Raw genomic sequence first — 11,605 nt, 5'->3', positions numbered from 1 at the left:
GTATGGCATTGCTTCAGAAAAATTTGCCAATAAAAAATCACATTCTTTTAGCTTATATTTGGATTCATATATATATATATATATATATATATATATTCAAATCCACAAGCTATTTATAGTCGAGAGAGAAGACATATAAAAAATACCAAAAGCGTTGATTTTAAAGTTAACTACATCAAATTATCCTACTGCATATATGTAGAAGATAATATAAAACATTAGACTTTAGTCCTCCAATTTTTTGAAATACATATGTGTATATAATCTCTAATTCACATGTGTTGTAAATATTATTATTGTTAGATGAAAATTGTAAAAGTAGCAGTTTTCTACGTATAGAAATAAAGGGCTTGTTTGACTGAATTTTTATTTATTTATTTAATAAGACCGATAATCAAACAAATTGTATCAATTGTGAAAATAGCTCATTACTCAAGAAATGAGATATTTTCATGATCTAGCTCACTCAAAACATGAACTACAATGCAACATTTACCCAAACAACAAAATTGAGAATTCAGCAGGATGACAGTGGAATGCCTATTTTCCATAAACCAAACCCATCTTAACATAATATTTCAACTATTTTAATGGAGGACTCACACTTTTCTCCCTCTTTTGCTGATAATGTAATTAATTCATTATAATATATTTTTAAAAATAAAAATTTGTCTACACTTTTATAGGAGTTTTACCAATAATTTATAAATACCATTTACCAATATTTTTTTTTTAATAAAAAAATCTCTTAGATTTACCAAAAAGAAAAGGGAAAAATAGTAATTATGTGTTAACGCAGTAACTTTGTTGAACATTAGTGGTAAATCGGGCAGATAAATCAGATAGTTTAGAGAGAGAGAAAGACAAAGAGAGCAGACCGTTGGCTAGCCGGAAAGGAAATAGCCTAAGGCGGCACGGCGAACGACAAAATCAAGTGAAAAAACGTTGCTTGGGAAGGAAAATTATTCAAACCTAAATTCAAATTTGAGTTCTTGGGACTACCCAAATCAATCAATCAGACTTCAAATTTATATATACCAACTGTATATATACACATCTCTCTCTCTATATATACATGCCATTTGTCCAAGAGCAGCTCAACAATTTAGATCTTCAGTCCCTTTCTATCGCCAGGTGACTTTAGATGCTACTCATCTCTGTCATGCTTTTCTTTGTTTCTTTCTCGTACCCGTTAGTTTAAACGTACAAATTCTTAAGTCCTAATTTGGGTTTTTTCTGAGAATCCACCGCAAATCTCTTCTGGGTATTTGTTGAATTCCATTTTTGTTGATGATCATGTACTGGGTGCTCTTCAGATCAATGTGAAAAGATTGATTTTTTATCAACTTTATTTTGATTTATTGAACTAACAAACACGTTACAGGCATTCTATGAAGTTATTGTTTTATTTAGTTTTTCTTTGTGATTGTCATTAGTGAATTGGTTTTTACTTTTAAAAAATTATTCAGCAAATGAGGGTCCTCCCTATGATAGTTATGATTATTAGACAAGACGTACTACTCAATCTCTTGGTACTCTAATTTTTCTTCTTGGTTGAGAATGGGCTTATCATATTCGTAAGATTAAGACCATTGTGAAGAGTACATTCTTGTTTCAAACTCTATTAGAGGGTTGTTTCTGTGATCAGTGCCTTCTGTATAAGAAAGTGCCATGAAATATGTAAACAAGGGTTTAGTTTCCGCTTGGGTTTCATAATTCAAGATCTTTGGTATTGATATAAAAAGGAAATCACCTGTTTAATACCCTTTATGTTCTGTTTGATCTTGTGATGTTTCGATCTGTCTATGTAGCACTGTGCATTATATTTGATATGGCTCTTCTCAATTTCATTGCACTATCTCTTTCGTTTTGCTGGGTTGAGGGGAGCTATGGTCCTCTGATTAGTTTTATTAGGGTTTGAAGAGCAGTCTGCTTTGTTAGAGTAGATGAGTTCTTTACATTGTATTTAATTGTTATGTAGTCTTGTGCTCTATTTTTTGGTTTTATGGTGTGTAGCATGTTGATTTGATTTATTTCATATGATTTGTATGCAAACTTATGCTCATGGACATAATAGATTTAGAACAATTGTTGTGGCTAGAAACATTTTACGGGATCTATTGGGATTCATCATGTTAGATGTCAATCATTGGTATATGAAGAAAGTGACATGTGAAAGGAGAGTTAGATGTGTCTTATTTTCTCGAGCATTAGATTTCATCATCTGCATGAAAGGGGTACCCCATTCCTTGGAAGTATAATATTTGCTTCACGAATTTCTGTTGTTCTTCAAAGAAGGTATGATAAAAAAATACATTATACATGCAATTAGGAACTAAATGATGAGTTATCAAAATTGTAACAATGCAGCTTGCGACTATTTAATTAGAAGTTGTATCCTTGTTTATGCAGTTGAATTTTGTCCAGATTATATTATCATTCAATGGATATTTCTGAACTCATTACTTATTAATACCATTTTCCTTGCTTAACTTTTTGGTTTTTATAATAGGAGATCAAATGCGTGGAACCAGAAAAAAACTATCCCACAAGGAATTTGGGAAGTCTTGTTTAAACAAGATACAGAATCCTAAATCTAAACCAAGTGAAAATGATATTGGTTCGGCCATTTCACATAAAAAAGATATAATTTACGTAAGCAAAGGGAGGAGGAATGACCCTGCAGGAAGAAATGTGATTAGTAAAGAAACTCATCAAAGCAAGTCTTCCAAGAAGCAATCTGAATTGAGACATCAAGGTGAAAAAGCCCCAGCAATTAGCTCAATGGAGAATGAGAAGCATGCCGATGACGATGTTAAATCTCAGAAGTTAAAGAAAAGACGAAAGAGAAAGAGGCAAAAGGATAATGTGGAGCTAGATGAAGCTCCACGCCTGCAAAGGAGGACAAGGTACCTCTTGATAAAAATGAAGCTGGAGCAGAACCTTATTGATGCTTATTCTGGGGAAGGTTGGAAAGGTCAGAGGTACGAAAGTTTATCCATTTGATTCTTGTGAAAAAAAAAAAAAAAAAACTTGTCTTTGCAGAGTCTAGTCTGACATGTCTTAAAGGATCTGGTAAGATTGTAAAACTTCAGCTGCTTTCTGAAATGTTTAATATTATTCTCCATAACAAGAATTGATTTATACTCTGACCTGCAAGTCGATTAATGAGACTATAACTTCTTAAAACAAATCCGCATTTGGCTCCTCGTGGAGATGGCTCAAATCCAAACATCTGATTGAAAAAGGAAACTCAGACTACTTTATATTTTAACTGACATACTGGATACAATCTGCAATGCCTGTTCAGATTAATTGATGGTTTCGTTTTTTTACTTCTAAAATCATAAGTTACATAATAAGAAGAACTAGGTATTGAGGAAGCAAGACACTGTAATTAATGTATTCATTTTATTCAGTACTGGGGTAGCAATTCCTATTGTAGTGTACTATATTAATGATGTCATGTGGAGTGTTTTCTGTCCGTAGCAGCTTAACAAGAAAATCATTAGCTTTGTTGGTAGTATCAAACTATTATCATTTCCTTTTATAATGTTTACTGTGATTGCTTGATTATAATTTTATCTCAAATATGGATATAAGTTGCTATTAACCATTGCATTAATTTATTTGAGTCTACTGAAGCAGGCTAGTCAAACATTAAGACAGATAGTAACCATTAATAATTTTTGTTATGCACGTTTGGGTGTTTCAGTCTGTTGTTGGAGGTAGGGTTATTCGTCAAACCATTGCATTAATTTATTCGAGTATACTGAAGCATGCTAGTCAAACATTAAGACAGATAATAACCATTAATAATTTATTCGAGTATACTGGAGAGGCCATAGGGGTATGGTATTGGGTGAAAATCAATGCAACCTTAGGAGAGGAGAAAGTTCCAGGAGTATCCTTAAAAAACTTTTTTCATCTTTTCTTTCTTGAATGAGGAAGGGACTATCCCCTATTTGTAGGAAAACATGAGTTTTGAGGACAGTTGGTGATATGTCAGTGCATGTGCTTGGACAACATGGTTGAATGTAGATACCGACAATTCATGTTAGAATATAGTTGGGTGAGGTTGCGTGCGTAGAGCTCATTTTGTGACAATCACATTTTCTAAAAGCTGTTTCCTCCTTACTTTCCCTACTTTTGTTTTTGAGGTTTCTTCGTGAAAATGGGTGCCTGTATCCTACCTAAATAGTAGATGATCTCTATACTGAATGAATGAGTACCTCCTCTAATTGGTAGAATATTCTCTTTGAAAAGTAATTTTGTCCCACCGGCTAGAGCATGAAGAGTTCCCAAAGCATTCAGGTCGAATACATTGTTGTATAAACTCAATTCCAAAAGGCCTTATCCCAAGTTTTTCTTTTTGACAAGTACAAAGCCTTATAACAAACTACTTGGTTCATTATATGAATCCTATTTTTCCATTCTTCTCTAAGGCCATAGCCACTCCAATACGCTGTTGTATCCTTGCAGATATATCGCTGTTCTAGGCCACGGTCGATAATACCTTGGTTTAGGGGCCAAGTCATGAAACCTTCATCATGTGGACTAGCTCTCCGGACCATGTTCCTGATCTAGGCAAACACAGATGCATTGATGTGTAATGCATCGGGGATGGCTTCAGGTGGGGTGAGATAATTGGTGGGTCGGCTTAGATATAGGAGTCAACTGAAGCGCACGGTAGGAAATTGAATTGCTAAGGAGATAGCTGAAACCAGATCAGTCAACTTTAAGCGTAAGAGAACCTCGCTTGTCTCGCATGGTCAAGTTCCAAGATCTAGATACGGTGTCTGCTGATTGAGATACTGATATGAGTCATCTGAGGTGGAGTATGGTAGTGGAGGTGTGGTACCTGTTACAGCCCTACAAGAACACATGCTATTAAAAAATGTGTGCACACATCAGTCAGCAAGTGGAACATTCCACTGTTGAATGAGAGCTTTAACCTCTACGAGTACAATGTAGCCTGGAACTGGCAGTGGTACTTAAGGGGGCAAGTCAGCAAGTGGAAAATTCCGCTGTTGAATGAGAGCTTTAACCTCTACGAGTACAACGTAGCCTGGAACTGGCAGTGGTACTTAAGGGGGCAAGTTTAGTGGCCAACATGGTACTTATGCCATGTGGATTGTCAACAGCACGGATGCATGTAGCACAGTGGAAGGGTTCAATTTGGCAAGGTTACCTGCATGAAATTTTCTCTCTCTCCAGATAGATAAAATGGAAAACAATGCTATAAGTTTGAAATGTTCTCATCATGTCTTAAATTTTAAGTGGTTTTCAAGGAAAATAACACTAACGGTTATAGATTGTTCTATTATATTAAAAAATTAACTGAAAAAACATTACTAAAAATTTAAATTCAAGGGTTTCTGAGGAGGACATATCTCTGATGGGTTTTATTTTCTTATTAGTAACTTTTCCATGGCATAATGCTTTTTCCACTTTTTGCCCATTCTTACATAACTATTTATATATCAACCTTTCTTTTCACAATTTTTACTTCAGTCGAGAAAAAATTAAGCCAGAAAAGGAACTACAAAGAGCTAAAAAGCAGATATTAAAGTGTAAACTTGGAATCCGTGAAGCCATTCGCCAGCTGGATCTTCTTAGCTCTGTGGGATGCATTGAAGGCTCTGCAATTGCTCCAGATGGATCTGTATATCATGAACATGTAAGCATGTATTGCCACTTTATTTGGATTTTTCTTATTATAAAAGAATAAGTCATTACAAAATGGTCATTGTAAGGGCTGTTTTGAATTTACCCAAACACATTTCAATTGCTTGAATGAGCAAATTTAGTTTCTAAAATCTCAATTTCAGAAGCAAATAACCTGCTTAAGCCTGAAGATCACATGATGTTTACACCTACCTATTAAATCAACTGAATTTTGGTTTCTTTAACTTACTTCTTGATGAGAATTTTGGATTCCAATCAGCCCCCAAAAATCTGGTTATTTATACTGAATCGCGTAAACAGATATTCATATAGCGGACACTTGCTACCACAACTTAGAATCTCTTATAATTTTTTCAACATCGACTAAAATATTTATCATCTTATGCCTGTTACATCCAGATAGTCTGTGCAAAATGCAAGTTGCGAGAAGCTTTCCCCGATAATGATATTATACTCTGTGACGGGACATGCAACTGTGCTTTTCACCAAAAATGTCTCGATCCTCCACTGTTAACTGAAAACAGTGAGTTCTTACTAAACTATTATTATTTTATGAATAAATTGAAGAAAAATATAGTAAAACAGCCATTTCATGTTCTTCATGAAACTTACTTTTGGTATATTAATTAATACCCAGTTCCTCCAGGAGATCAAGGCTGGTTTTGCAAATTTTGTGAGTGTAAGATGGAAATAATAGAAGCTATGAATGCTCATATAGGTACCCACTTCTCCACCGGCAGCAATTGGCAGGTTGATCACAATAGAAACTCTTCACTCCCTTTCAATTTGATTTTGCTGCTTCATTGTTAAAAGAAGAAAATTATTTCTGGGATCAAAACAGGACATCTTCAAGGATGAAGCAGCTTTGCCTGATGGTGGGGGTGCTTTGATGGATCCTGAACAAGAATGGCCTTCCGAAGATTCTGAAGATGACGACTACGATCCAGAAAGAATTGAGAATAGCTGCAGTTGCAACAGGGCTGGTTCAGAAGGTGATGTTTCAGATGATGCAAGCAGTTCCAGCAGTTCATGGTCACTTGAGGATGAAGTGTTTTCTGAATCTGGAAGGTCAGCTAAAAGAAGCAAGGGCCTCCAAAATTCATCTGCTGAGTTGATTATTGGAGTAGATTCTGACGAGACAACTGATTGTGAAATTACACATGGCCGAAGACAGCGAATAGCTGTTGATTATAAAAAGTTATATGTTGTGAGTACATTTAAGTTACAAGCTTAAGACTTAAAATTGATCTTTCGGTTTCCAGGAAGTTTAGATATAGGTAATCATGGGTAGTCTGATGCAACAAACTTTGATTGGCCACAAGAGTGACTTCAAAATGCCTATTTGTTCGAATTTTTTTGGGTAACAAGTGAAGGGGAAATTTAAATCTTAAGCATATAGTTGAACATATTTTTTTCTCAACCTCCAAACCAACTTCTAGAGCTCTCCAGCAAGAGGGAGAAAAGTGGCACCTGATTTTGTTCTGTATTTAAAAATGAACTTTCTTGAAGTTGATTTGATTTGGAAGTCCTATTAGATAGCATTTTCATTTAAGTTGCTTTCCAAAATGATTGAACAATTAAACGACCTATTACCGATTTATAATTTTGTGGTGGCACAAGTAATTAAAAATTGAATGTTGTTGGACACAGTGAAACTCTCTCTCTCTCTCTCTCTCACACACACACACACACACACGGAATATGATACTATGTGGTTATTTGTTCTGTAATTTTGGAACTAATTTTTTTGAAATTCTTATTGTGTAATTCCTTAAATCTTTTTCTCTCAATTAACAGGAAATGTTTGGAAAGGATGCTCCTGCAAATGATCAAATTAGTGAAGATGAAGATTGGGGTCCTGCTAAAAGAAAGCGTAGAGAAAAGGAGTCTGATGCAGCTACCACCCTTATGACTCTATGTGAAAGTGAGAAAAAATGTCCAAATGTCAATGCTAAAGAAGTCATAGAGAAACTTCCAAGTGGACACATTAAAAGGTCGTTTTTCAGAATTCCGCCTAATGCAGTTGAGGTAGTTGGGGGTTCCTTTTCACTACATGAAGTACCTGTCAATACATGTTATTATCTTAACAAATACTTGCTTAATAAGTTTGCTGATTGCATCCTTTCTTTTCTTGCATATTGTTACAGAAGCTCCGACTTGTGTTTGCTGAGAATGAACTTCCCTCAAGAGCTGTCAAAGAGAACCTTTCCAAGCAGTTGGGTATTGAAACTGAGAAGGTAAATATTATCAGATTGAAATGCAAAAAGAAGAGCTGTCCAAAATGCCTTATGAACTGTCACTACTTGTAAATTATCTGCACAAGGTTATTGATATCAAATGAACAATTGATAAAACTTTCCAAAATAAGCAAAGGCTTTTTTTCTTTTTCTTTTTCTTTTTGGTAAATGCGAGAAGTTGTTTTGTGAATAATATGCTATATGTCTTATGAAAAAAAAAGAACAATATGCTATATGTACAAAGTCTCGTGAACCTAATTTTAGGTCTTGCTTCAAGTTCTATGGCATAGAGATGTTAGCTTTATAGTGTATGAGTCCATGATGCAACCAAATGCAACACTTTCCTGGATTTAAGTTCTCTGGAAATGATGGAGCCTAAAGAAAATTGATTTGATGGGGGGGAAAAAAAAAGGCTAGTTGATCAGGAATTCAGGGATCTTAGGATGATCTACTATTATTGGCGTGAACGTGCTTGGGAGTATGTTCAAGGGGCATAGCATTGCATTGCTCATGAAAACTACTGTTTTATAGCATATAGAATTCAGGGATCTTAGGATGATCTACTATTATTGGAGTGAACGTGCTTTGGAGTATGTGCAAGGGGCATAGCATTGCATTGGTCATGAAATTTACTGTTTTATAGCATACTGATTTCTTTCACCTAATGCCTCACATTCATTTTCACTTTTAGGTTAACAAATGGTTCAAGAATGCACGTTACCTAGCACTTAAAGCCAGAAAGGTAAGATGGTATGCGACACTTTTAAGTGCCTATCTTCAGTTCTCTTGCTAAATATTTTCCAATTTTAACCCACATTTTTGTCCTAAAAGCATCGTGGAAATCACACTGCTAGTTCATTTATTTTATGTAAATTCTTTCAAGTAGTAAAAAGGGAAGGGATGTATCAGTATTACCCACCGAAAAGAAAAAGGAATAGATGCATATGAAGTTTACTTTGGCTTATTTATTTTGTGAAATTCTGCTAAGGTATTTTTGTGGGGTTGGTAAAATTCTTAAAGGTGCACTTTATTGACTTCAACTCAACTGTCTTTTGAGTTCTCATTTTCGTGGTGGCTTATGAGGTAGAAATATTTTTGTTGAGTATTTTTGTGGGTGTGATAATATTCTTAAAGGTGCATTTTATTGACTAAAACTAAACTGTCTTTTGAGTTCTCATTTTCGTAGCGGCTTATGAGGTAGAAATATTTTTGTTGAGTGCTTCATATGAGTCATAAAATTTAAGGCTGAAGTAAATCTACTTATTGAATTTTATTAGGATTCTGATAACTTTTATAACTTTTTGTTGGACATATACAGGCAGAGAGAGGAAAACCATTTGATAGTGTTAGTCCTAAATTCTCTAAGGAATCCGGATCAGAAAGTGGAAAGCACAAAACTGCTGATCAAATGGCATCAAAGGATATGCCATCAGCAACAGGAGCTCTTGCACCTAAGAATTTGAAGAAATTACTTAGGAGAAAGAACCGGCAGTCATTAATCAGTTCTTTAAAGAAAAAGCAACACAGGAGAGATTTACTTATGACACCAGCCAAAAAAGACAAGGTACTGTTAGGCTGAAACTCCTGCCTCTTTTCTGGTGATAATACATATCAACTAAAAACTGAAGCAACTTGAGGAAAGAAATCTTGTAGGTTTTTAGAGTTTCACATAAAACATTTTTTTTTTTCCTTTTTCGAACTCAGAGTTGAAAGTTTTAAAGTGATTACTGCAAAAGTAGGATGCAGTTGAAAAAGGTTCCATTTCTTGAGGTTGAAAAAGGAGCTTACATATTTTAGATGCCATGTTATTAGAGATTGCATTCTCTTTCTTAAAACTGCATATCATAAAGTTTTGTTAGGAAAACTCAGCTCGCTATAATGAATTCATTCTCTCTTTAATTTATGTAATAGCACACCTCATTCTACACTGGATTTTATTTGTGAAATTTTGTAAAGGCCTTTAACCCAGTACTGGTCCTGCCAATGCAGATGTTGAAAAGAGTAGATACGGGTCTATTATTTGGTATATATATACAAATTAGATTCTCCTACACTCAAACCTGCATTTTTACACTGGGCAACCTAGCATTATACTGTTGCACCAGGCAATGACATCTATAGGTGAAATTATATATTTGACCAAATTATTTGAAAGCTCAAATCTTTGTTGACTCGAGAAACTTCAGGTTGCCCATGTACAGAATGTCACATTCCATGTAAACAATAGGAGTATTAAAGAAATCACATAAATCCCATGATTGGGTCAAGTTTTGATTGAAAACGTGGGTTAACATTTTGCATTGAAAATATGTCCATGCCAACTTTGAGAACCATTGATTTGAAAGTAATTTACTTGTAACCTTAAGTCTTTACAAAGAAACCGTAGGAGTCATGCTTGTATCGTGATATTTTCTTCTATGCAGGCTTGTATGGAGTTCAGTGATGATGTGAGCTTGAAATCTTTGAAAGCCAATGTTAGGAGGGAGAGGAAGCGAGTTAACTTCAGGGATGCAGCTGGAGTACAAGAAGCAGAAGCTGAGTTGGAGAGGCTCTGTAAGGTCAAGAGTAAAGTAGAAAAACTCCAGCAGGTTTTACTGGGACTTCCCGACCGTAGATCTAATAAAGTAGATACACACCCCTTCATTGAAAAGCCAGTTATCTATGTCCCAGTAGCAGAGCTAAGGGAGAAAATATGATCTCTTTTAAATTATTGGACAGAAAATGTATTTTGGTGTATATATTTAAGTTGCTTTTCTTGCCAGGTATTAGTGCCTTGCGCAATCTTTTGACATTTCTTGGGTCAACGGCAAGTAAATCAAAAAGAAAGTTGATGTACAACATTAGAAATATATATAGAAAAGGTGCTGGCTTTCATCCAGCAAAAATGTTCCTATTTTGTGGAATTAGGACAATTTATTTTGTGGTGCTTTCATAAAATTCATTGCTGAATATCTCATTCTATTAAAATTGTACTTGGTGATATATTCTTTTTTCTTGCATATGCAAACACACTGCATTTTCTATGTTTTTTTCTTCAATTTATCACTGCTAAACTCACAGTTACGGCATCAAAATCTTGGCATGAGATCAGGCAGAGTGGTTATGGACTGATAATCAAGTCAAGATTGCTTTCTTTCTTATGCGGATGAACAATGGAAATAATTGTATACACTGACTGCACTACTTTCTGAACCTGTTAACAGTTTTCCAGGATCTTTCAATTCATACCAGTGGTTTTGCTCACATTGTGAGCTAACATTCGATATTATCGTGCATATGGTGGCCCTTTCAAAATAACCCCTCAAAATCATCAATTCATTAATTTACTATTGCATCAGATAATTGCCTTTCTTTGCTTTCAAATGTAATTTTTGCAATACCAATTTTTCTCAGGAATACACAAATCTGGTTCTGTTGGTTCAAATTAAAGTACTTCATTCAACAGTATTCCAATTAAGTATTCCAATTCTAGGATTTGTTGTCGATTTAAGCAATGTAAGAACTCTATGACATAAACTTCCTCGACTTATCCTGAGAAAAAGGAAAAGACAGAAATAGACTATGCTTCTTTCAAAGGCCTTCATTTTTTTCTTCTTGGCAACGAACTCACGCACCTGCCTGTTTTTTGTCCAACAGAAATTTGAACCCTCGACCTTTTACTCCATTTTAGAAAGGTAGAA

The 11,605-nt window shown here is 34.8% G+C and overlaps 1 protein-coding gene across 2 annotated transcripts; it reads left to right on the top strand.

The window, feature by feature from the left end:
- The first annotated feature begins 856 nt into the window (after nucleotides 1–856).
- On the top strand, nucleotides 857–10,862 carry LOC132276952 (pathogenesis-related homeodomain protein). 2 transcript variants are annotated; one of them, XM_059778606.1, is made up of 11 exons: nucleotides 857–1,134; nucleotides 2,513–2,984; nucleotides 5,515–5,680; nucleotides 6,088–6,211; nucleotides 6,335–6,438; nucleotides 6,530–6,895; nucleotides 7,486–7,716; nucleotides 7,836–7,925; nucleotides 8,617–8,667; nucleotides 9,244–9,489; nucleotides 10,349–10,862. In XM_059778606.1, exons 2-11 carry the CDS (start codon nucleotides 2,521–2,523, stop codon nucleotides 10,619–10,621), a joined length of 2,115 nt encoding a protein of 704 aa, XP_059634589.1. In that variant the 5' UTR covers nucleotides 857–1,134; nucleotides 2,513–2,520; the 3' UTR covers nucleotides 10,622–10,862. The 2 variants fall into 2 exon arrangements, with proteins under 2 accessions (XP_059634589.1, XP_059634588.1); XM_059778605.1 differs by having other exon boundaries at nucleotides 6,326–6,438.
- Nucleotides 10,863–11,605: the final 743 nt, after the last annotated feature.

The sequence above is a fragment of the Cornus florida genome, unplaced genomic scaffold (assembly GCF_030987335.1).
Source record: "Cornus florida cultivar Cherokee Brave unplaced genomic scaffold, ASM3098733v1 CherokeeBrave_3.0.0_Hap2_Chr10, whole genome shotgun sequence".
NCBI classification, from domain to species: domain Eukaryota; kingdom Viridiplantae; phylum Streptophyta; class Magnoliopsida; order Cornales; family Cornaceae; genus Cornus; species Cornus florida.
This window is presented reverse-complemented; position numbering and strand designations above follow the sequence as displayed.

Coding starts and splice junctions, on each gene's coding strand:
- LOC132276952 (XM_059778605.1), top strand. CDS start 2,521: ATGCGTGGAACCAGAAAAAAACTATCCCACAAGGAATTTGGGAAGTCT. Junction 2,985..5,514: donor GAAGGTTGGAAAGGTCAGAG/GTACGAAAGTTT, acceptor TTTTTACTTCAG/TCGAGAAAAAATTAAGCCAG. Junction 6,896..7,485: donor ATTATAAAAAGTTATATGTT/GTGAGTACATTT, acceptor CTCAATTAACAG/GAAATGTTTGGAAAGGATGC.